This window comes from Neomonachus schauinslandi, chromosome 5 (assembly GCF_002201575.2).
Source record: "Neomonachus schauinslandi chromosome 5, ASM220157v2, whole genome shotgun sequence".
Lineage (NCBI taxonomy): Eukaryota > Metazoa > Chordata > Mammalia > Carnivora > Phocidae > Neomonachus > Neomonachus schauinslandi.
In genome coordinates this window covers 10427025-10452952 of record NC_058407.1, presented here as the reverse complement: position 1 = coordinate 10452952, position 25928 = coordinate 10427025, and the positions used below count along the sequence as shown (strand labels likewise).

At 54.4% G+C, this 25928-nt stretch overlaps 1 protein-coding gene across 1 annotated transcript; it reads right to left on the bottom strand.

The window, feature by feature from the left end:
- Positions 1–1135: 1135 nt before the first annotated feature.
- BAIAP2L2 (BAR/IMD domain containing adaptor protein 2 like 2) lies at positions 1136–25675 on the bottom strand. The gene is made up of 15 exons (XM_021687716.1): positions 25656–25675; positions 25223–25364; positions 23952–24027; positions 22919–23005; positions 22383–22444; positions 12936–13007; positions 12609–12725; positions 11641–11787; positions 4729–4881; positions 4309–4432; positions 3950–4172; positions 2554–2676; positions 2058–2265; positions 1441–1484; positions 1136–1243 (listed from the first exon to the last, which is right to left on the bottom strand). Exons 1-15 carry the CDS (start codon positions 25673–25675, stop codon positions 1168–1170), a joined length of 1674 nt encoding a protein of 557 aa, XP_021543391.1. The 3' UTR covers positions 1136–1167.
- Positions 25676–25928: the final 253 nt, after the last annotated feature.

Here is a 25928-nt window from a genome sequence, read left to right as displayed (position 1 = left end):
AAGACCCCCAGGCTTGCCTGCAGATCAGCTGCTGGCCTGACTCACCCACAGCTCACTCCCTCAGGCCTCGGGCTTAGAGTGTCCCCCACCCCCAGCCCTCTAAGAGGCTTTTGCTTGGAAAGGGAGAAGGGACAGGGCATTGACCGCAGCGCAGGGCCATGCTGGACCTCACGGTGGGGGGTCCCTGTGTCAGGCCCTCCCAGCAGAGCTAGAGAGATAAGGAAGCCCTCCACTGGGCAGAGGACACACAGAGCCCCGCTCTGGGGGAGAGGGGGGTCCTAGTGGTGCTGGCGGCATCGCCCTGCCCGGGAGAGACCCCCCCAGCCCTACTCACCTCAGTGCCTCGCCTGCCCCCCACCCCCAGGCCACATTCCAGGAGGGGATCCAGGATCAGGCTAATCCAGGTTAGAGAGCCTGGGACTGACAGGGCTGGAGGGGACAGAACAAAGGGTACTGTGTCCCAGGCTGCCGGAGGGTGACTTGCTGGTGGTCCCAGACCTTGGCCACTGCCACCCCTCCCCCCCTGGCGAGCCCCCCCCCCCCCCCCGCCCACTTCCTGGGAAACCAAGAGCAGCAGAGACTGGGCTAGAGGTGGGTGGATACAGCCCGAGGGCTTCAGGGCAGACCTAAAGATCTGCTTAAAATGAGGGCCGTGAGGGGCTGTGCGGGAGCCAGGCAGTGACCTACAGGACCTCCTGGACCCCCATTGTCCCGCGGGAGGCCTCCAGCCCCAACCCCCGCAACCCTGTCCCCCAAATCAGACACCACCAGTCCTGCGGCTGTGTCCACTTGCTTTATTTGTCACCGTTTACAAAAGTTAAACAAGAGGACATATGCGGGATGGGGTGGGGGGTGCGCAGGGGCTCCTCCCTGCTGGGGCAGAGAAGGGGAAGGGGGTTGGGGTGCACGAGGTAGGCCCCCAGGGAGAGTCCTGGGGCCCTTGGAGGAAGAAGAAATGGTCCTGTCCCCCAATTCTGCCTGCTTTATTTTGAAGGTCCCAGACCCCAGGCCAGTCCCCTTGGAGCTGCTCAAGCTGCGGGCGGCGCGTTTGGGGCAGGGCAGCCACCCCCAGGATCCGGACCCCGGCTTCGCGGATCCACTGCTGCTGCGGCCGCCGCCAGCTCTGGGCAGCCCCTGGGCAGGTGTGGGGGGACGACCTCAGACACCTCAGCGGATGAGGGGCGCCGAGCGGTCGTTGGTGATGGTGGGACGCAGCTTTACCGTGGCAAAGGGGTTTGTGCCCCTGTGAGGGGAGAGGTCAGGGTGAAAGGGGCCCAGGTCCTCAGCTGGCTCTGGGTCCAGGGGAAGTGGCTGGGCACCTGAGCCAGGGCTCACCCCTACCTCCTGCCCCCACTGGCCACCTCCACTCACCCCTGCTTCATCTCCCCCCACAGCCCTCCTCTGAGCCCCGTCCCCTCCGACCCCCACCCTAGGACTCACCGAGGGAAGAGCTCTGGAGGGTGCTGCTCCCAGGACGTAAGTTTCTGCAGTGGGGGTGGAGGAAGGGCCGGATTTAGGGGGAGAGGGGCACCCCTGCCTCTGCCACTCCCCGTTCCAGGAAGGCAGAGGGCCAGACCAGCGGCCCGGGCAGCGCCAGGCTTCTGGGAAATAAGGCCCGGGCGTTCTGAAGCCCAAAATTCTGCGGGTTTCAGACGTGAGAAGCCTCTGGGCCAGAGTACCGTCCCCCAGGCTCCAGCTGCTCTCCCTGCACCCCACTCCTCACCCCGGTCCTGCCCAGCCAGCCCCTGCCCCGGCTCTGACTCAGGATCCTTGTCTTGCCTCTCCTGGGAGGTGGGAAGGACAGGCCTTTTCCAGTGCTCCCAGCAGGACAACAGGGGCTCCAGTCCCTGAGAGGAAGGCTTTCCCCTCCCCAGATTCCGAAGTCCATCCCACACCTCCCCTGCAGGTGGGCAAACTGAAGCTGGGGTGGGGAGGCCCCCTGCCAGCCGGCCAGTGGCCAAGCAGGGAGGGTTACCTGGTCTCCAGTCTCCGGGCCCACGGGATGAGCCCAGGGTTGGGGACAGGTTGTGTGTGTGTGTGGGGGGGGGGGCGCTCACCTTGACATCACTGGCCACCCCCGGGCTGCCCATGCTGCTTTGGCAGCTGTCAGGCAAGGCTGTAGGTGCGGGGCTGGGGGCGCGGCTTGGGCCGCGGCTCGGGGTTCGGGAGCGGGACTGGCCGTCCCAGTACTCTGAGGGTGCTGTAGAGTTGGCCGGCCGGTCCAGGAGGTCATTGAGGCTGTGGCTGCCCCGGAGCGGGTAGGATCTGAGTCCAGAGGACGGAGGCACGGGAAGGGGGTCAGGCGTCAGGCCCCTACCGCACCGCATCCCATCTTCCGGGCTCCTGAGCATCCTACAGCCTCCTCCCTTGTACCCAGGCGAAAGGAGGCCACACGGGCTTGAAGGCAGCCCCAAGAGGAGGCAGAGGGATGGACACAATGGCTTTCTCATATGGGGGGTCCCCTTCCTCCAGGGGCTGCAGGAGGCTAGGCCCACTCAGGACTGCAACTCACAGATGTCCCCACCCCTGCCCCCCTTCCGACCACCCAGATACCTGGAAGGTAACTCATTCATAGGGCTCATCGGGTTCATGGAGGTCACTGGGCTCAAGGGGCGCATGGGGCTCACAGGCACCTCCTCCAAAGGCTTCACGTAGGCCTCGGGGAACCAGCCGCTCCTGCGGGGTGCAGGCAGAGGGGCCCATAAGCAAAAGGCCCAACAGCAGTGGCCAAAACCCCGCTCCCGAGAGCAGTTACTGAGCAGTGCTGTGTGCCAGGCGTCGCTCGGAGGGCCTTGCCCAGACTGACTCATTGAATCCCTCAAGGAGATCTTTCTCAACATTCAAGTCCATCCAGCCAGCCTCAGGTCCTGCCAGGGGCTGGGTCGTCTTAGGAGGCACTGGAAGTCCAAGCAAGGAAAGCTGTGTGTCCAAGGACATGTGGTGACCCGCTTCATTCCCTACTCACTGAGCACCCACCACGTGAGGGCCCACAGAGAGCCAGACACAGTTCCTGCTCCCCAGAGGCTCCCAGCCTGGCGGATGGACAGACGTACAAATGGATGATGACAAGAGTGACTGGGAAGGGGACAGGGCAGGGGCAGAGGACCACAGGCAGATGTACGAGCCCAGAGGAAGGCGTACGGAGCCCAAGGTGCCTGACTACCAACCCAGTGCCCTTCCCTGCTCCGCCCTGCTGCTTCTGTCCACCCCAGGACTCTGGTTCCTGTGACCCTAGGCATCCCTGCTCTTGGACTCTTTGCCTGGCTGGAGGCTCATTATTGCACCTCCAGAGGGCTGGGGCTTGGGGAGAGGCAGTCTCCGGCCCATAAGCCCTGTGGGGGTCACTGGCTGGCTCCAACAAGCTCCCACCTCCCCCTTTTTCTTTGGTACAAAGAGTGATCTTTGCACACTCCCCTTTTTTGGCTGCCAACCCCTGCCCTCCGCCAGCCTTGCAGTGACCACAATGTACTTCCCCACCTCGCGCCTCCACTCCTGGTGTCAAAACCAACCCCAGGATCTTCCCTGCACCCGTGACTGCAGCTCAGCCTGCGAGGTCCCAGCATGGCCCGTGGGCCTGGCCTGGGGGAGCCCGCCTCCAGGCCCACCCCCTCCAGCAGAGAGCCCCGCTGACTCTCAGGGTCGGCGGGGGTGGGGGGGAAGCTGCTCCTCACTCTCCTTCCTCGGTGCGGGGCACACGGTAAGCGCCCAAGCAGTAGGGTTCCCGCAGTGTCCGCACAAGTGACAGAACCTTCCCATTCCTCCCGAGGGCCACCGCCCTGTCCTCTTCCTACCCCCGCTGGCTGGATGAGGACACCGAGGGTGGTACAGGGTATGTGTGTGTGTGTGGAAGGAGCGGGGAGAACTGTCTGAGCCCCGGGAGTGGAAGTGGGGGGGGCACAAGTCTCCGTCGGGGCCTCCTTGCACCCCGGGCCCCGGGGCTCCCACTCACATGCATGAGCCCTCCAGCTTGCCGTAGAGCCAGCCGTTCTGGGCCTCGGGCACCAGCACCTCCACGACGTCCCCGGCCGAGAAGCGCAGCAGCGTGTGGTTGGCGCCCTCCGAGTGCGAGACGAGGGCGCGGACTCTCCGGGCGCCCCCGCTGCCCCCGCCGCCCGGCTGCTCGCCGAAGGAGTTGGAGCGCGAGCGCGGGCTGCCGCTGGCGTAGAGCGAGGCTGCGGGGCCGGGAGAGGGCGGCGGCGCGTGGGTGCGCGGTTCGCCCCGACGGCTGCCGCGACCCCCCGCTGCAGCGCGCCCTCAGGGCCTCTTCCCGGGCCCCCGGGCCCCGCCGGGGCCTCCCTCTGCACTCACAGGCGGACGGCGTCCGGGGCAGCGACCGGCGGTCTGGCTCCAGCTGCGACGGGGACCTCGCCTCGCCGGGCTCGGAGCCGTGCCGGCTGCGGGGGGCGCTGAACTCCGCCAGGGGCCTCTGGGGCTGCGAGGGGAGACGGGCAGGGGAGGGTGGGGCGGGGAGGGGGGCGCCGCGGCGCCCTAGTCCAGCCCGCACCCCCAGTCCCGGCCGACGGCGTAGGGGTTCTCGGGCCTGCGGCCCAGCCACCGCGGGGGCGCCCAGGCCGCGCGGGGGCGGAAGGGCCGGCCCGGGGGCGCCGCGTAGACCGGGAGCCTGGGGGGCGGGGGGCTCCGGGCGGAGGGCCGCAGGCCCCAGGGCGCCGTGGAGGGTGCGGGGGCCGGCGGGGGCGCGAACGGCGGTGGGGGCGCCCGGGGCCTCACCATGTCCAGGCGGGTGGGCGTCAGGCGGCCCGAGGGGTAGGGCGGCCCCAGCGCGGGGCCCAGCAGGCCCGGGGAGTGGGCACGCGACGGGCTGCGGCTGGCCTCCGACTGCTCCTTCCACAGCAGCACGCGGTTCTGGAGCATGCCCCGGGCCTGGCCGCGTGGGGACACAGGCGTCAGCCAGATCCGAGCAGGCGCCCCCCTCCCCTGGTCCTGGGGCCTCAAAAGCGGCACCCTAGACCTGGGAACTCGGGCCCCGCAAGCGGAGGATGACCCGATTTTCTAGCTGGGAGGAGCCAGAGACCACTGTGGTGCCACTTTGGACTCGCCCACTGTCTAACCCTCTCCCTCTTTTGTTGAAGAAGGCCCCTCAGTTTTCCTTGAGGTGCCTCTCCTGCCCCTTCTCTCAGTCTGTGTGCTTTGGCCGGGCTCTCCCACTGCCCAGTACAGCGGTAGGGGTAGAACCCGGGCCTGGCCACTCAGGTTGCTCCATCCTCCTGGCTACAGTGATGGACTCAGGGATGGCACTTCCCCAGAAACTGACCAAAGAACCCAATTCCAGTACTTATCCTGGAACAATCTGGAAAAATATATTGTTTCACTTCATGGGCTTTGCTAAATAGAGTGAAGCCAACACAGGAAACTACAACTAAGGGAAAATGGCAAATTTCTGATGACATGTGTGCTCCTGGATCCAGCTATACCTGAAACCCTTGAACTTCATAGTAACTAAAGTGATAAATACCTTTTCTGTGTAAGCCAGTTTGAGTTGTTTCCTAAAAGAGGCCTTTCAAATACGGTTTTTCCAGTCTATTCCTTTTAGTCTACATAAGCATCCCTAGTGTCCCTGGTACATGGGCATCTAACTCTGTTTGAATACTTTCAAGGACGGGAAACTCAGCCATTGACCACACAGTCCATAACAACTTGGGGGTGGGAGGGCTTTAAATGTCAGACCAGCTGTGTGCAGGAATTGTGTTTTTAATTTTCTGTATTTGATGATGTTTTGACATCCTGGGCCTTTGCCAGTCCTGCAGGGATTGCCCCTCCCAGGGCTAGATAATTCCTAGAGATAGTAAGCAAGTTGTCCTTGTGACGGCACCTTTCCATGATTCCTCCCTTCAGTCTGGCCCAGCTGCTGAAAACCTCATAGGGATCTTCGGCAGCAAAACAGAAGCAACTCACGTCACAGGAGCAACTAGTCCCGTTGGTCACTAGGTGGACACCCCGTCTGTTGTCTTGCATAGCTAATTAGCAAAACAGCACAAAGCCAAAACTCCAAAGGTCTTCGTGTGCTTGCTGCAGAAGCAGTATGCAAAGCAAGGACATTAGGTTCTGCATACCATATTTTTAAAAGGGTTTTTGTCCAGTTTGAGAACATTCAGTGGAAAGCACCTGCCAGGGTCCTAGGGGTTCTGGGAGTGAAGGCCACAGCACCAAGCCCCAGCCTGGACAGCACCCAACTTTACTGGCTTCCCTCAGCCCTGCCTCCAGGTGGTTTCACCTGTGGTTAGGAAGAAACACTGTGCAGGCTTTCAAAACCCTAAGGAGACCATGGGAGAAGTCTTAAAAACATTTATGGAGCAGAAGAGTCATTCTAAGTATGCTATAGGCCCCATAGACTAGAAAAGACCGATAAATTTGACTAAAAATTTTTTTAAACATGGCAAAACTTACAATAAGCAACATCAAATGATAAATGACAAACAAAATATTTGCAACTCATCACCAAGAAAGGGCTAATTTCAGTAACATATAAAGAACTCCTAGAAATGAATAAGAAAAATGGAGGAAAAGAGGCTGACATGTCCTAGTAAAGGACATCCAGTGGCTTGGAACCATGAAAGGATCTGTCTCGCTTATAAGACAAGTATAAAATAAAACCACACGGAGATACCAGTTTTACCTTGCTGATTAGCAAACATCGAAAAGTTTGCTCTCACACCGTTGTCAAGGAGAATGGAATCTCCTACACGGCCGGCAGAAGGGTAAACTGGGACAGTCAATGCCTATATCCTTGGGCTCGCCAATTCCATTCCTAGGAATTTATCCTGGAGATAGACTTGCACAAGTACAATAAACGTAGAGAAGCTGAGGGCGAGGTGAGCAGAGAGGCATGTTAATGACCAGACTTGGACTCAGCCGGGATTGGGTACTCAAGGCACGTGAGAGTGACCCCTTGCTGTGCCCAGCCCTCATCATTCTTTAAATCTTGTTCCAAATCTCGTGCATTCTGTTTATAGATATAGTAATGGGTAAATATGCTTGACTATCTTAGGAGTTTGATCTTGTGTGTCCTAAAGTCCAGCTTGGGTCAGACAACCTGATACCTGTCCCCACCCCTCCCCATACCTAGGGGAAATCTGGCTCATTCAATCCACGGCCCCCTCCTGAGGGGCGATCACTCATCAGGAGGCAGTCAGTGAAGGGGTCAGCTCTCCCCTTAAAGTTGGAGGTTAACTGGTCAGGACACAAGCAGAAAGGAGCTTCCTGCCAAAGAAGGTACTTAAATGGCCAACAAGTACCAGGAAGGATGTTCAGTATCACTAGCCATCAGGGAAATGCAAATCAAAACCATAATGAGATACCACTTCACATCCACTAGCATGGCTAGGATCAAGATGACCGACAATAACAAGTGTTGGCAAGGATGCGGAGACATTGCAAAGCTCATACACTGCTGGTGGGACCGTGAAATGGTGCAGCCACTTTGGAAAACAGTCTGGAAGTTCCTTAAACAGTTAAACATAGAGTTACCCTATTCTGAGCAAGGCCACTCCTATACAGCCATGAGGAATGAAAACATATGTCCGCACAGAAACTTCTACATATATCCATAGGAGCATTATTTATAATAGCCGCAAAGTAGAAACAACCCAGAAGTCCATCAACTGATGAATGGATAAATAAAATGTGGTCTCTCCAGACAACGGAATAGTATTTGGCAGTAACAAGGAACGAAGGACAGATACGTGCCCCAACATTGATGAATCTATCCACACGATGCTTCGTGGGAGAAGCCAGTCACAAAGGACCACATATTGTATGATCCCATTTATATGAAATGTCCAGAAGAGGCACATCTCTAGAGACAGAATGTAGATCCGTGGTGGCCTAGACCAGAGTGGCGGGTTGTGGTAGGAAATGGGGGGAGGGTTAGGGAATGACAATCAAGGGGTGCTGGGTTTTTTAGGGGTAATGCAAATGTTCTAAACTTGATTGTGGCGAAGGGTGCACAAGTCTGTGAATGTACGAGATTCCACTGAATTGTGCACTTTAAATGGATGAATTGCATGCCGTGCGAACTGTATCGCAATACAACTATTTCAAAGAAGAACAAGCCGTTCCTCCCAAGAGCATCAGTCTGTGGGAGAGAGGAGGGGCAGGAGGAGAAGGCTGAGCCCCGAGCCGGGGGCCGGCTGTGGTGGGGACAGAGGAAAGATATCAGCCAGAGCCGAGATCAGTCACTGCGTCCAGCCATGTCTCCCACTGCTGCTCAGCACCAGAGGGTCCCTGGGTTCAGAGACTTGGGAAGGGGCTTGGCTGAGGCGGGGAGGCAGGAGTCTACTGGGGGCTGTTGGAGGCAGCTGACTGCAAGCAGACAGATCTCCTGAAGGGTAGCTTTTGTTTGCAGCTTTGGAGAGGAGAGAGTAGGGGCAGGAGAACCTAACTGCACTGGGCTCCCTCATATGAGGTTCCACCACTGCGTCAACCTTGCAAGATGGGGATTATTTCCCTCTTTTGCCAGATAAGAAAATGAGACTCAGAGAAGTGAAATCACTTGCTAGGTTCGCAGCCAGAGCACAGTGGCTGGGAAACTGAGCAAGAATACAAAGAAAGAGAAATGGAAACTGAACATGAATGCAAAGAAATAGAAAGTACTGGGCAGAGCGACGAGGCTGGGGGAGGGGTGGAGGAGCTGCGTCGGGGGCATCAGGAAAGAGAGGCTGGCCGGCCGGGTGGGGGGTCCGTGGCCTGCTCTGTCTCAGATATGACATAGAGCAGAGCCTGACATGCCATCTGGACTCAAAGCATATTTATTAAATATATGAATGAAGGAACAGATGACATTGGAAAAATGCAGGGACAAGGGTCATCACTTTAGGAGGGAATGGTAGAAAAAAATGATGTCCCAGTGTCCTTGGCCCCTCCTTCTGCAGATGCCACCACATTTGGTGAGAGGATGGACTCTTTATGCAAAGAAAGAGACGTTCCTTTCTCCAGGAAAATACAGTCTGCACCAGTGTGTTCAGCCTGAAGAGTAGAACACAGCCCCTACTCTCAACCAGGTTCCCTTGTGCAGTGCTCAGTCTGCACAATCTTCCCTGGCAGCCGTGTCTGCAGTGGTTCTCCGCATGAGTAGGCTAAATTGATCCCTATCCCTGAGGCTGAGGTGAGAGCCGATGCTTGCCGCAGGAAGACCTGGGTTAGAAGGGGTCCCACTGGGGTAAAGATTGCTCCATTGCCCGAATCCTCCCACATTTGCCAGTACTACTGCCTGAGGCCTTGTAGTTCAGCTCAGCCCTGAGTGGGAACAGGACTATGAGGAGGCAAAGGAAAGAAACAAGGCACCAGAGAGGACCCAGCGGTGAGGGAGGAGAACCCAGCAGACTACGCAGGCAGTTGAGAGAAGAGGGTGACAAGCTTGACAAGATCTTGATAGGAGCATGTGCTCCATACCAAAGACCTTCTTACCCAGACAAAGCACAATTTTAAGATTGAAGATTGAACAGATGAACTAGAAGAGAGAACAGTCCTGTTCAGAACACAATCAGACCTGACAGGTCAAGGGGTGGGTGGAGGGAATATCTCAAACTACAGAACAAGAACAAATGAAACAGCATTGGTGAGGGAGGAGGTCATAGATGTGGAGTTCTAGAAGGAGAAGAAGGAATGATGGCGGAGAGGTAACAGAGAAACGGAAGAGCAAATGGCTCCCCTGACCTGAAGAAAGACCTGAGCCCACAGAATGAGGAGCACCAGCAGGCACTCATCTAGTGGTGCCTGGACAAATTCCTGAGTCCCAGGGACAGCGAGAAAATCTCCAAGCACCCAGAGGAAGAGCCAGTTACTTAAGAGAGAAAGAAGACAGACCGGCACCTGACTTCTTCATCCACAACACAGAGCACCAGAAAACAGGGGAATGTCCTCTTGGCCCGCAGGAGAAAAAACCTACAGCTCTAGAGTCCTTCAACCAGCCGACATGCCACTCAGTACTCAAGGTCAAAGTGAGACATTTGCACATATGCATGGATTCAGGTGACACATCTGCAGAAGACATTCAACTCATCAAGACAGAAACCTCAAGACAGCAGGAAATGAAAAGGAGTAAAAAAAGTGGTATCAGCATATCTGATCACATGTGTAGTGAAATATCGGTGCAAGTGACCGCGCACCAGGCAGTGGGAATATACATGATCCAAGTGAAGTTTCTTGAAATAGAAGGATCATGCTGCCAAGTAATGACTTGCGAGAGTCTAGAACTAAAAGTCCTGAAGTTTTCGGCAAAACCAAGAGCTGAGGGTCGGGAAGGAAAAGGGGAGAAGTAAGGCCACAATTTAGAGTGCCAGGGAGGGCAGCAAAATCCTTCTCCAAGCCTCATCTTAAGGGGTGGGGGGCGCAATGGACAGAGTAGTGTCGGGGGGTGTCAGTATATTTTGGAAAATATAAGAGATGAATATATGTTATCATGAGGGTCACAAAGTAAGGTTATCATGAATAGAGATGAAAAGAACAGTAGGACTTGCAAATTAATAAAGGGGAAAGGGGAATCTACAGTAACACAACCAAAGTGGCAAGAGCAAGCATGGGAGAAAAAGAGGAAATGACCAAGTAAAATAAAACAGGTATATCAGTTGTTGGGTTAACTGTGAATGAACTGAATTCCTCTATTTGAAGACATAAGCTGCCAGACTGGTCAAAAGTCAAAACTGAGCTATATGTTAGTGACAGAAAACACACTTAAAGAGATAAAGGGGTGCCTGGCTGGCTCAGTCAGAAGAGTGTGCAACTCTTGATCTCAGGATCATGAGTTCAAGCCCTATCTTGGGTGTGGAGATTACTTAAATAAATAAAACTTTGGGGTGCCTGGGTGGCTTAGTCAGTTGAGTGTCTGCCTTTGGCTCAGGTCATGATCCCAGGGTCCTGGGATCGAGCCCCACATTGGGCTCCCTGTTCAGCAGAGAGTCGGCTTCTCCCTCTCCCTCTGCCTGCTGCTCTGCCTACTTGTGCTCTCTTTCTATCTCTCTGTCAAATAAATAAATAAAATCTTTTAAAAATAAATAAATAAATAAAATCTTAAAACAAAGAGTTAACAGAAGAGAAAGGAGGGTAATTTTAATCTCAGACAAAGTGAAGTGAGAAGCATCAAGCTGGATTATGAGATATTAAATACATAAATGGCAACATTTACAGAGAAGGTATGATAGTTGTAAATCCAACAGCACTAAACAACATGCAGTTAAATACAGAAAGCAAAATCTGCTAGAAAGCCAATGAGAAATGAAAGAATCTGATTGGTCTAGTAGATGGAACAGAGCAAGAGCATAGAGGATTTAAATAATATGATAAAAGTAATAGGCAATAACAAAATAAACTTATGAATTGATGAATTTGCAAATGGTGAGTATATGCAAGCAGGAATGAAAGAATAAATGGTTCATACATGAGTGAATAAAGGCATGAATTAGTGAATGAATGTGAGAATAAACAAAATCACGAAGGAGTATCTGATGATACAAATAAACACAGAAACAACCAAAGAAATAGATGGGGACAGTAAACAATAAATAACTACAGAGAGGAAGGATAGAAGAAAATGGGCGAAGGGAGGGAAATCCCCGTGGGCAGCCAGCTCACAGAGAGCACAGACCCTAGGAAGGCCCTGTAAGCTGTCCCCCAGCCCCAGCTCACCCGGCCAAAAAACTGCAGGAAGGTGTTGGAAAGCAGCAGGTGCTTCTCAGCCAGGAAACGATAGCGCCGCTTCTCTTCCAGTTCAGCTGCCCGCTGACTCTCGGACACAAAGGCCTGCATCTGTGCGTGTAGCCGGTTCACACTCTCCTGTGGGAGAAGCGGGTTCTGGCTGGAGGCAGCGAGTGGATGCCTCATCCCACCCTCCACAAGTACCAGCTGTCTGAAGCCTCCTGTCCTTCCTGAATCAGCCATCTCCTCCTAGAGATCCTCCCCTGAGCACCCAGCTCAGCAGAGCTCCCAGGCCCACCTCTCATGGGCATCCTCATCCTCCTGAGCCTGGGCTCTGTGTCTGCCCAGGCCAGGCCTTTCTCACAGGCAGGGCTGGTGTCTGAGCCATCGCTCTGCCCCCAGCCCCAGGCACGGGGCCAGGCACGGAGTGGGGGCCCAGGGAGATTGGTTTAAGGAAATGTGAATGAGTTAATTTAAGTCCCTACGTGGGAGGGTAGATTCTGAAGAGGAGAGATAAGAGCTTAGTAAAGGAGCCAGAAGAGGAGACAGGAAAGGAGATAAAAGTCTTGCAGACTGAGGCCAGGGATGGGGCCCTGAGCTTGGGAGGAGGGCTGGCCCCGGCCAGGGGCAGGGGAGCACTGCCAGGGCAGGAGGGGGCGGAGGATGGCTGCGCTGCTGGGGAATTACACCTTGGATCAGGAGCAGCACGGCTGATGGCCTTAGGTTTTCTCCGTGAAGTAGAAGGAAGGCCGGGCAGTGACCACGCTAGGATCAGCACTGAGGTGGGCCTGAGGGCCAGGGGTGCCCACCCACCACGGGCCTGCTGACCTCCCTCGCTATGCTCACCACAGAGCGTGGGGCAGATAGCCCTCCTGGAGTTGGGCCAGTGCTGGGCACGGGAGCTCAGGAGGGTGTCAGGGGGTCCCCCCAGAGCCTGGTTTTGCCCCCAGCTCTTGCACCTTCATCTCCCGCACATTCTTGTCCCTCTTGCGTTCCATGCGCCACAGCTCAGACATGCACTTCTCCAGGTTGGCGGCTCGGTGGTGGTACTCCATCTCATAGTGCTGGCGGCTGTCCTTGGGGAAGGTGGAGAGAGGAGGGAGACCCCCATGTCAAAGAGCTCAAGACTCCAGGTCCACAGGTCAGAGCAGTGGACGGGGCCCCGGGGGGCTCAGCTGGAAACATGGACAGCCTGGGGCGCAGGCCTCGGTGTGCTCATCCATCAAACGGGGAGAGGCTGTCTTGCGGTGATGGGCTGGGGGACCAAGGTGGGGGGCCACACTTACTTTGATGAACTGCATGTCCAGCTTTGTGTTCTTCTCCATGTGCTGTAGCAGATCTCCATGGAATGTCTGCACCTGTGTGCAGTGCAGGGTGGGGGTGATCAGGGTGGCCCTAATCATTCCCAGGCCCCGGCATCCCTTGCACTGTCCAGTCCAGTACAGCCCACCACACTCCTAACACACCAGACACCTGCCCAATTGTTGGAGAAAATGGTCATAATATAAGCAACCGGTTGGAGGGAAGATTAAATGGTTCAGTATGCAAACAGGTAGTGCAGTAGCTGCCTGGCCACACCCCCTCCATAAATGTATCAGTGTCTTCTGGGTCTTAGTCCCAGCCTGTGCACTGATTATGCCATTCCCCCTGCCTAGAATTTCCTACCAGACTTCGAGTACCAACTTCCCTGCCCCCTCTACCAGGAAGTCTCCCTGACTTCCCCAGCAGAATCCATTGTTCTCGCATTTTGTTTCTGGAACGTATATATATTTGTTCGTTTACTTTCCGTTCCTCCAGCCATAGGACAGAATTTCTTGCTGGGCCCCTGGTCATAGCCCCTTTGTAGGAGCAGCAAGCTGCTGTGGGCATGAGCCTCATCTGACCATCTCTGTGTCCCCAGCACCGTGGGCGGGGCCTGACCCAGTGAAAGCGCTCACAGCTGTTGAGGTCTTAGCTGTTGAGGGGTGGCTGGTTTCCACAACAGGTGAGATGGAGGTGGCTGACCACCTGGTTGACCAGGAGGCTGGGGAAGGCTGCTTGGGCTCAGGCTCAGAAGAGCTATGTCCTAATAATTCTGGTTCTGCCTCCAATTTGCTCTATAACTTCGGACAAGTTGCTGCCCCTCTCTGGGTCTCAGATGCTCTTGAAGGTCCAGCTTACTTGTAAGCCCGAAGAGCTTTGATTCTGTGAGCCATGGTGCTCACCTGGCACCTTCCCCTGGACACCACCATCAGCATTCCCTGGGTCACTGTGTGCTGTGGGGACATCAGATCTAAACCCTTCAGCTGCACACTTTGTCCTTGGGTTCACAGGGAGCAGAGAGGAGTGTACCCCATTCTGCAGGGGACCTCTGCTCAGCCTCCTTTGTCTGCACCCCCTTGCCCCTCAGCAGCCCCTGCTCAAGAACCTTCAGTGGATGCTGCTAGGCATGCTGCCGCAGGGGTCCCCATGCTGTGCTTGGGGAGTTCTGTCCCTTGGGCTAGGGCATTGCCCAGAAGAAGAATGCTGGTAATCTTCTTCCAGTATTCAGGGAAAACCAATTATAAAAGTTGCAAATTTTACGTTTTTCTCCCGTAATTGTTTCTCAAACCCTGGTAACTGCTGGTCTGTAGGGGCCTTGTGTGTGGCCCCCTCAGGCCTGGCCATGCCTTGAACCCTGAGTTGTGGCTGCTGGGTGTGTGTGTGTGTGTGTGTGTGTGTAGGGGGGTCAGTGTTATGATCGGTGTCAAGACCACGTATCTGCCTTGTCAACTGGATCTCAGAAGTAAGGAAGTGAGCCTTCTCAACCTGCACCTGCGGGATCTCCCAGGGTGGTCCCTGGGGTGCCTCACTCACCCCTCCCCTGGCCCTGCTTCCCACTGAAAAGACAGTCCAAGGTTTCTGCTTGAACATCAAACATGTGTTCTTAAAAATCCCCGTATCCTGCAAAATCGCCCAAAATAAACAACAGGGCTTATAGGAGATACAGAGTTGGAGCCAACCCGCAAAAGCCAGGCACTTTGTAACCAAGCACTCATAAAGATAATGAGTAGTACCTGGAGATGAACTTGAACCACACAGACGGCTACGGAAAATATCTAAAATGCACAAAACCAACAGAACAGGCACGCCAGCTCCACTTGAGTTCCTGCAGAGCTGGCATGCTGAGACAATGCAGAGGGATGTGGGGCTGTCATGAAGATGGGCAAGGGAGGTGGTGCAGCCTGCCCCCAGCTGAGAGCACTGGGCGGCTGGGAGCACTCTCCTCAGGGAGGCCTGGGCACAGGAGCTCTTTTAAAATGTTCTTAAAATACAGATTAAAGGGTTCTTGCTGTCAGTGCAGCAGACAAGCTGGGGGCTTTTCCCTTCCCCCCTAATTCTGGTTGTCCTATTCCACTCTCTCTTAGGAGACATGGCTTATGAGCAAGTCACCTTCCAGTATCAGGTGTCACTCCTTCTGCTTCCAATCAGGTACGAATTGAGTCACCCTGTGGATATGTGTTAGAATGGGACTGCTGGATTGTAACTGTTCCCATTGCCACGGCTTGGCTGTGATCACCAATTAGATGGGGCTCAGGCACCACTGGGTTAATGGAAAGTCTCCATTGAGCTCCGGAAGAAATCAATCTATTAAGGGGTTGGTAACTGATGTGAACTTTGAGCACTTGCTATGGGGGAACCATAGAACTATAGGACTATCTATTAACAGGTGGCTTCTGAAACACAGAAGTCACCAATCCCAGGCAGACTGAGGAATTCCCAGCAGTTCAGAACAGAGACTGCCTTCCCCTGCGACCCCTCTCCCAGCATATACTTCATTAGCGGGTCCTGTGAGCCCCTCAATACAGAAGCTGAGAGCAGACCCACCATGGAAAACACACACTGTAACCTCTATGTGTTGAGTTATTCCAGTAACTCTCAAGAAATCCTTTTGCTGCCCATACAGGAACAGCCCCCCTCCCCCACCGCCCCGGCCCCGGAAGAATTGTCCCTGTGGGCTGACCCCACTCCTGTCTTCCAGTTTGCTCTTGAACCCCCTCCAGTTAGGCTGTGCCCCACCACACCAATAAGAATGTTCTTGTTGAAATCACTGACACTCCACATCACAAAGCCAGCTCTCAGGACTCATCTGATGCATCCTGTGGTCATCATTCAGCACAGTTGACCATTCTCTCCCCCTGAAACACCTTCCTCCCTTGGCTTCCAGCCTACCACCCTCTCCTGGTTTTCCTTGCACTCCCCACCCCCCCATCCTTGCTGCCTCTTCTCTGTCATTTGCTGATTTTCCCTCACCTCCTGATCCCCCAGGGCCTCTTCCTTTCCCTTCCTACACCCACTCCCTCCATGAGCTCATCCGTCCATATGCTCAGGACTCCCAGACAAACAACCCAGCCTAGACCTTGACCCCAAACTCTAGCCTCATACATACAACTGATGTCCACACCTCCAGTTGGTTTTCTAATAAGCATCTCCAACTTACCATGTCTAAAACTAAGTCCCTAATCTCTTGCCTCCACCTGAAATGTTCCACACTCAGTATTTCCCACCTCAGCTGAGGGCAACTACACCTTTCCAGTTGATTAGGACAAAACCTTGGAGATAGTTTGATTTTCCCTTTTCTTTTGCAACTTACATCCACTCCATCAGAAAATCTTATCGGCTTTACATTCAGTCTGACTTCTTCTCAACACTACCACTGCTGCCACTTTCCCAAGCCATTTCAACCCTCCCCTAGATTATTGCCATAGCCTCTAAACTGGTCTTCCTGCTCTGCTTTTGCCCTCCACTGCTAATATTTTCTTCTTAGTACAGGAGCCAGAGTGATCCTACTAAAATATAAGTCAAACAATGAACAACTGGAGGATGAAATTTTAAAATTCCAATTTTAATAGCTAAAAAAGCCAGATACCTAGGAACAAATCTATCAAAAGATATGCAAGACTGCCACCCTGAAAATGACAAGGGGTTGCTATGAGAAATGAATAAACAGAGAGGTATACCATGTTCATGGATCAGAAGACTCAATATTGTTAAGATGACCATGAATTTATATGTATATTTTTAAAGCAGGCTCCACTCCCAATGTGGGGCTTGAACGCATGACCCTGAGATCAAGAGTTGCATGCTCTACTGACTGAGCCAGCCAGGTGCCCCTATGATGGCAATTTATAGATTAATGCAATCCCTGTCCAAATTCCAGCAGGTTTTCTTAATGGAATTGACAAGCTGATTCTACATATAGAAAAGCAAAGGATCTTGAATGTGCAAAATAATTTTGAGAAAGAAGAACAAAATTCTTAGACTATTTGATTTTTTACAAGATTTTATTTATTTGACAGAGAGAGAGAGGACAAGCAGGGGGAGCAGCAGGCCGAGGGAGAAGCAGGCTCCCCACTGAGCAAAGAGCCCAATGTGGGACTTGAACACAGGACCCTGGGATCATGACCTGAGCTGAAGGCAGATGCTCAACCTATTGAGCCACCCAGGCGCCGCTAGACTATTTGATTTTTAAGACTCACTATAAAGCCACAGCAATGAATAGAGTTGTGGTATTGGTATAAAGATAGACAAATATATCAATGGAACAGGGTAGAGAGCTCAGCAATAGGCCCACACATATACAACAAATCAAATTTTGACAAAGACACTAAGTCAGTTCAATGGGGAAAGCAAAGTCTTTTTGAAATGGTGCTAGAACAACTGAATGTCTATACAGGGGGAAAGAACCCCTGATTCTATCTCACTTCATACACAAAAGCAAATTTAAGATAGATCATAGAAATAAATGTAAAGTCCAGAACATAGAGCTTCTATAAGAAAACTTAGAGTATCTTTGCCATGGTGGTGGGCAAAGATTTCTTAAGTAGGATACAAACACAAACCACTTTTTAAAATTGTCAAATTAGCAGAGGCAGGTGTTTGCTGTTGCCATAGCATTAGTCCCATGAATTGTAAGGTGGTTTACTGAGTTTAAACAGATTCCTCCTCTTGTAAAATGAAAACAATAAAATAGCCAAATTGGGCTTCCTAAAAATGTAAAAGTTTTGCTCATCAAAGACACTATTTAGAAAATGAATAGACAAGCAACAGGTCGGGGGGAAAAAAACATGCACCATGCATATATCTGATAAAGGACTCATATCCTGACTAAATAAAGAACTCCAAAAGTCAACAGTAAGTATGGGCAATAAATGGGCAAAGTACTAAACAAACACCTCAAGAGAGAAGATATGCAAATGCCCAGTAAGCCCATTAAAGTCTTTAATCATTGGCATATGCAAAATGAAACCACAATGAGGTACCCTTCGTACCTTCTAGAATGGCTAAAATAACAAAGACAACATCGAAGGATGGCAAGCATGACGAGCAGCAGCAGCTTTTACACATTGCTAGTGGGGGTGTGGCTAGCACAGCAGCTTTGGAGAGCTCTTTGGTAGTTTTGTATAAAGCCAAATATATGTCAGTCCTGTGACCCACAAATTTTGCTCCCAGGTATTTGCCCAAGAGGAATGAAAACATACATCCACAAAAGACTTGTGCAAGAATGTTCACAGCAGCTCTAGTCATAGTAATCCCAAACGGGAAATAACCCAAATAACCATCAGCAGAAAAGGAGATAAACAAATTGTGGTAGATTCCTTCAGTGGAATAGTAAGCAATCAAACAGGACAAGACTTCGATACCTGTGACAGCATGAAAGCCATCTTACCGACATTACGCTGGGTGAACGAGGCAGGTCACAGAGGAACACATATGTACAATTCCCGTCATATGAAGTCCTAGAACAAGCAAAATGAACCTCCAGAGACAGAAATCAGAGAGTGGGTTGCCAAAGAGGAGGAAAACTTTTTTATAATGAAAAGAAACAAAGAAACGAGAGCAAACGTTAATGGGGACAGTGTTTTGGGGAAGGGGGTGATGAAAATGTTCTAACATTAGATAGTGGGAATGGGTTCAAAGCTCAGTGACTACATTAAAAATGTCTAAATTGTATATTTTAAAGGAGTGAATTTCAAGCTGATATTATATATTTAGTATATAATATATACAATATATATGAGAATATATTTTTATCTATTATTGTATATATAGATACATCCATGATAGGACTTCTATTATGGGCTCCATTCTTGGTCCAGGTATTAAATCATAACATCTGGAAGTGTGTGGGGGGAAGAAAGGAAGAAAAAAGTAAAAACAGCCAAGAGGAAGGGACAGATGTTGAAGATAAGCTGTGGAGATCTAACATACAGATAATAGGAGTTCCTGAAGAAGAAATGCAAAGACAGAGAACAAAAACATTCTAAAAACTGTGATTCAAGATAACATTCCTGAAATTTAAAAAAAAAAAAAGATTTAAAACTACTTACTGTAAAAGTACACCATGGGACTGGGAATTTTGACCCAGACTGATCAACACCAAGACATGTCTAGAAAAACTGAAGAAAAAGAAAAAAAGGAAAAATCTTTCAGGCATCTAGGCTGAGAAAGCAAATGATTTATGATGGGAAAAAATAGATCATCAGACTTTTCAGCAGCAACATTCCATGTTCTGTGTCAGAAGATGACCGGGATGTCTGAATGCTTTCATTCCCTGTATCCTCGAGAATCAGGATTCTTGATGAGGACCAGGAACAAAGGAGATGCCGTGTGACCCATAAGAGGAGCAAGACCCATAAGAAGAGCAAGACAGCCAGAAAGCTGTCAATACTACTAGGGTTGTGCCCAAGAGACTCAGGAGCCAGACTGAGGAAGTTTCTATTGGCCAAAGAGGGGGACATTTTCAACTTGGCTAAAGACAATAAAATTGCAAAGGACTGAAATACATCAAATGTGTTTAAATCTACAAATACCGATGATACTAAAAAATACTACAGTAATGGTGCGCGGAAAACAATACGGCTAATGGGTCACCTTCAGAGGATGACAGGGAGCGAGCTCATGCTCTTAAAAGCTAATGAGTAAAGGGAGTGAGTAAACCTTGATCCTGCTTTTCCTACACAAAACGTGCCACTGGTAACAAAGAGTAGGTAAGGAACAGCGTCTCCCAGTTAATGGGTAAGAGAGCATCAGAAGAGCCTTAACTCCCAATGGGGGAATGGATCTGGACACACTGAGCCCCCATGGCTCTTAATATCACGTGGCTACAGATGTGAGGTGGCTCCTGCTAGAAGAATCCAGCGCTTTCTGTGGACTTGCCAGAGGGATAGAACCTGGGTCTGATCGAGCCCCCGCATCCAGAGGACAGAGGAACAAGCTGAACGATGCCCGGAATGTGAGATCAGCAATTTCCAGATTGTAGGAAAACCAGTCATAGGGCCCCAGGGCCTTCAACAGACAAGTCGTAAGGGAAAGAAAGGGATGGAGGGGAACCAGTTGACTGAGAAACTCAAAGGCATATTTGAAAAAAAGAAACAGAGCACAACCAAACTCTAGTGTCTAGGGATGTATGCCCCACTAATCAGCTACAAAGGAGCACAAGGAAGTGTCGGATCCATGGTCACCTTTGGAGGGAGGAGGGGAGGGAGGGGCTGTGATTTTGACAGGGGGTGCAGGGAGGGGCTCCGGCGGAGGCGGCACAGTTCTTGACCTGGATGGTCGTTTGCCTTAAAATGATTCCTTAAGCTCTAATTTGCTCACTGAGGTATTCCCTGTCTGTGTTTTCGTTTACAATTAAGAAAAGTCAGATCCTGTCGCTCTTTGGCTTCGCACACTCGGAATGGCTAGAGCCCCAGCGAGGGCACACGACGGGGCTCTTGTCGTGGCTGATCATCTCCTTCACACGCGCCTCTGCTAGCCCTTCGGAGCTGTTGCCTCTGCCCAGAACACCCTTCCCACACGCGTCTCCCTGGTTGACACCCTCCCCTCCTCTAGGCCTCTCTCAGGGTCCCCTTCCTCGGGCTGTTTTCCTGGATATCTGTTAAAAAATTGCAGCCCACCAACACTCACTATGCACCTTCCCTGCTCTATTTTCCTCCGGAGCACATTTTGCATCTATCCTGTTGCGTATATACTCACTTGTTAGTCTTGGGTTTTATCTGGCCCCACCCTTGGGGAGGGCAAGGGTCTTGTCTGCTGTCCCGCTCCCCCCCACCCCCTGCCAGGGCTGCAACAGCACCCAGCACCCGGCTGTAGATGGCTGTCGGGTGAAGGAGCCCTCAGGGGAGGCAGCATCGGCTGCGTCGGGTCTGGTCTGGTTCTGGCCAAGGGCCCCGCCTGGTTGTCACAGCCAAGACACTGGTGCCCAGGGACGGCAGCTCTCCTTACAGAGAGGGCCTGGATGACACTCGTCACATCCTTCCCGAGGATGGGAAGCCACAGGCCACCAGCACGAGCTGCGCTCCTGACTCTCCTCCTGAGCCCCAGCATGGGGCACGGCTGAGCCCTAAGCCTGCAGGTGTCCCAGGGTTTTATCCTGGGCAGGTGGATGAACGTTTTCTGCTCCTGAAATTGTTCCCCATTTTGGCATGGTAGCCAAACTGCTGAGTATTTTCTGGTGTCCCCCAAAGTGCACCCTGACTTCCAAGGGTTCCCCCCACACGTTTGAGAGCCACGTGCTGTTGCAATGAGCTGACCTTTCCTCCTGAGCTTTCCAAGACCCGTCACCACCAGGCCCTCTCCTGCTCTGCCCCAGCTCCCCATCCTTGGCTGGCTTCTGCCCACAGTGCCCCTTGGGGACACATTCTCGTCTCCTCCCCACTTGGCCAGCCCCCACTCTCTTCAAAGCTTGCTCTTTCCATCCAGAGTCAGGGAACCCTGCTCGGTGCCAGGCCCCGCCCCAGCCCTTGCAGGGCTCCCAGTCTCAGGGGATAGAGACAGGCCGGTAGATCCTGCTGCCTATTATCACCACGAAGATGCATGGAGAGCAACTAGTTTATCCTTATGAATTCACTTGGTCCTCCCAAGAGTCCTGCCCGTAGTTATGATTGTCTTCATTGTACAGACAGATAAGCCAAAGCACAGAGAGGCTTGTTCAAGGTCACAAGCCAGTGGCAGGTGGCGCTGGGCTGTGAACCCAGGTGCTCTGGCTGCAGAGCTGGCTTTCTTAACCACCGAGTGCTAAGAATGCATAGAAGCATCCATTGGAGTCTAGAAGAAGTAATGAGCTTGCCCAGGGGTCAAGGGAGGCCTGGTAAGGTGCTGGCCGACAAGGCTGGGGCTGCTTCTAGGCTGAGAGAACAGCATGAAGACAGCCCAGTGGCAGGAGCCCCAGGCCGTGTCTGCAGAGGGCAGCTCTTCTCGGGGCTGGGCTGTGACTGGGGGTGCCACACGGAGGCTGCTGGGTCAGCAGGGCCCGGGATCCCTCACTGGGGAGACTGCGTTTAGTTCTGTGGGGTTTTCTCATGGGTGTGACAAGGTCCAGTGGCTGGCTGCTCCCTGGGAGCTTGGAGGGAGGGGCTGGGGAGCCAGAGAGGAGCAGGGCCTGGCCGCGTGCACCTGGGCAGTGGTCCTTTCTCTCCCTAGCTCCTCCACTCGCTCTGGACTTGGGAGCAAGGGACTCGATCTCCAAGACTGAGTTTCCTGGTCTGTAGAAGGGAGACAAAAGTGGCGGCTGCCTCCTGGGGTTGCCGGAAGCTTGAACAGGCTATGGCAGGTGCACACGCCCCGCACAGCCTGGCAGGCGCAGCCGCACTTGTGTGTCACTAAGGGCCGCAGGGAGCCCTCCCTGAGAAAGGCCGTGGAGGGTTGGGCCCTCATCTTCCCTGGAAAGTAGCCCACTCTCCGGAGTGACGCCTCAGGGCCATGGTACTTACCACCATCTCCAGGTCCGAGTTCAAGTGCCGCTGCGTGTCCGACATCTGCACCAGGATCTCCCCTGGAGAGAGGCGGCACAGAGGGAGAGCCGCCTTCAGGGAGGGCAGGCCGCCCCACCCACCCTCCTCCTGCTAGAAGCTGCCCCTGCGGCTGCCTGAGAGGGGATTTGGGGGCCAAAGTCCAAGGATTTCCCATAGGGTGCTGGGAGGATGGCCGTGCTCGTCCTGGCCCTGGAACAGCCCTGCAGGGAGTGGCAGGGAGGGGCTTGGGCTCCAGAACAAGAGTCTGGGCTCTGGGCTCGCCATGGGCTGCAAGGCCTATGGCTTGGTGGGGTTTCCAGGAAGGGTGAGAACAGGAAAGGAACCCTCTCTGGGATCCCAGGCTGGTGGGCCAATCAGGCCCCTGAGTGATGGCACCAGGGAGACAGAGGGGCCTGGGCCGCAGGAGGCAGCCTGGGGCAGATGCAGGGCCAGGAGGAGAGCCCCTTCAGGCCCAAGAAAGATTGGGGGATATGGTGGAAGGGGGAGCGCCTCACCCAGAATCTGCGAGGTGGAGCTCTGCAGGGCCTGCTCCCCGATCTTCTGGATGGCGTTGAAGTACACCTCAGCTGCCTTGGACAGAGCTGCGTGGGGACAGGGGATGCATGTAGGCCCAGCCCCCTCCTCCATCTGCCCCCGCCCTCTGGAGACCCCTCCTGTCCAGAGAGGGTGCGCGGAGGGGATACTGTGGGAACTGGCAGAAGCGTCTGGGAGAGGGAGGGGTGTCCTGGGTGGTGTGTGTGGACGCGGGGTATTGGCCAGAGGAGGAAGCGGGCGTGGAGCAGGGCCCAGGGCAGCTGTACCCCGCACCCGGACTCAGCGTGTGTCTGTCATGAGTGGGGGCGCAGGCAGCCGTGTGTACCCGCAGGGAGGGTGTGGGCAGGTGTGGTGTGACGCGCAGGTGTAGGGGTGTGGGGTGCGGGTGGGCTGGGGGAGCTGGGGTGGGGGGAAGCAGGATTTGACTCCAAAGTCCTGAAAGGCAGGGAGGGCTTGGGTGGCCCTCAGCTCCAGGTGTGTCCCTGGCTTGTCCTTGGCACAGAGGGTTGCAAGCCCTGGTGGTGTGATCAGCCTTGGTGGAGCGGGGGTTGTTGGGAAATGGGGGAGGGGTAGCTGTTTGCGCGGGCACCGTGGGTGAGGTTCAGCTGTCGGCGGGGGGTGGGGGGCCCTGAGCAGAGTGAGGGCACACAGCTGTGGCGCAACGGGCTTGCCGAGGTGGGCCTGGGCACAGCAGTGTGATCACGGGGCAGCATCAGGGTGACATACAGGAGTGTGTGCTGTTGGGGCCGTGGAGGCTGCCAGGACCGGGCACCGCATCTCTGGGAGCATCTGGGGGGCATCTAAGAAGCGGGCAGAGGAGGGTGTGGGTGTGCGCAGGTGAGGGTGCTGGACGGGAGTGTGGAGAGGTGAGCCTGAGTGGGGTGTCTGGTGTGCGGTGCAGACGAAGGGGGCGGTGCAGGTGACTGCATGGAGGGACAGGTGCATGGGGACAGTGGAGGCTGAGGGGCTGGGGGCCCCAGGCCGGCCACTTACCATGGAAGGCCCGCAGGTAATTGTTTCCAAGGTACACCAGGTTCTGCAGGGCGGGGTTAAACTGCTCCATGATGCTCTGGGAGCCCCAGGCCAACGGGAGCAAGGGCGAAGATTGGGAGAGGGAGAGGAAGAAAGGTCAATGGGCAGAGGTAAGTTACCGGGCCTCAGGCGCAGGGACCCCGTCCAGCCCCAGAGAGGAGTCCAACTCTAGGGGAACCCGCCTAGAAGCATGGAGACACCCCGAATCCTGACTCTGCTGCAGGGGCCTCGAGGCCATCTCCCCGAATCCCTGTCCCAGGCCAGCTTCTGCTCACATACCTGCCCTGGCAGGAACCTGCTCCCAAGACAATGCACCTGGAAGGTTCTCCTCCTCCCACTGGGAGGAAGCTCGTGGTCTGCTGCGGCCCCCAGCTGGGTGTGGCTCAACCCTGCGCTGGGTCCAGGCCTTGCCGGGCTGGACACATGGGTGGCCGACAGTCACCCCAGGGGCAAGGGCAGATCTTGCCTTCCTCAGAGAAGAGCCCCTTGGCAGCGACGTTGTGGCTGGGTCACGGGCCACCTCAGGCCACGGCCAGCTGGAGAGTACCCTCGGGGTACAGAGGGCCTGGGGCATGGACTTAGACTTGGGTCTTGGTTCAAATTGCAGAAGCGTCTCGGGGATGTTCAGAGACCTTGAACAAGCTGTTGAACCGTGCTGGCCTTGGCTTTCTCATCTCTCCTTTGGGGTGATTACTTTCTATCCTAGAGGCAGGGTGTTGTGAGGTTTACGTGTGAAAGGGTCCTGCACACAGGAGGTGCCCAATAAAAGCCTATGGGGACAGCGGCAACCCCTCTGGTGTGAAGTAGAAAATTTGAGTGAGGGGCTCAGAAAGGAGAGATGGAAAGAGACAGGAAGACAGAGAGAGACACACAGAGAGGGACTCTCTGGTCCTGGGCCAGGTGGCTCTTTGGGTCCCCCCTCGCTCCCACCTCTAGCCACCCTGGGCCCCGTCCTGCCTTGGTCCAGCATCTAGGTGTGCCGTCTCGGCGGGCCTGTCACTCACTGGGTGACTATGGACAAACCTCTGCCCTGGGAGCCTCAGGTTGGGGCTGGGGTGGCTGACTGCCCCCAGGGATTCCCACCCCTGTGACCACAACCCAGCCTGACTCTGGGTCTTCCTTTCCAGACCATGCTGCAGTCATGCTGACCCTCTGTCCTCCAGAGCCGGTCGGACCCTCGAGCCCTGGGAAGGGGCACTCGGGCCTGGGGCCTGGGCCACACACTTGCTCACCTTGTAAATGGCCATGGTGGACCTGTAGACCTGGTCCATCTCGGGGGCCGTGGAGTGGGCTGCAAGTCGGGTGCTGGGCAGGAGGCCAGAGGTGCTGGCAGGGCCGGAAGCACGGGGGGTCGGTCCCTTATAGTGCCCACCACTTTGAGGGAGCAAAGAAAGCTGCAGAGTGGGACCTGGAGACGGAGGGCCTGCCGGTGGTGGTGGCCAGGGAGGAGGTGGCAGCTTAATTATTCACCAGCCAGGGATGTCAGAATGTGATCTGGGGCGTAACCAGACCCGGCGGAAGGCATCCCGTGACGCGGGCAGGTTCGTGTGACCTGCCCTTCAATTATTTACCCCTCTGAGCCGTGGGCCGGTGGGCACGCGTGGATGGGCCACTGTCTTAGGTCGACCAGGGACCCCTGGCTCTGGGGGGGTACCCCCGCCCTACCGTTTGCCCACATCGGGCATGGCCCAAGTCATAGGGCCAGAGCGGCTGGGGGCCCTCCCCTGGGACCCTCCCTGACAGACCCAGCCCTGAAGTCCAAATGTACCACTGGGTGTCACGGCTCTCTGGCCTCCTCTCTACCCCCAACCCCTCACCCTGCACCTCGAGGGCCGAGGCTCCCACATGGGCCGCTGCCTGCCCACCTCCTCATGCTGGCAGCACGAACCCTAGAGCCGCACAGACCTGGGACAAACCCTGGCCCCGCTCGCTGGCTGT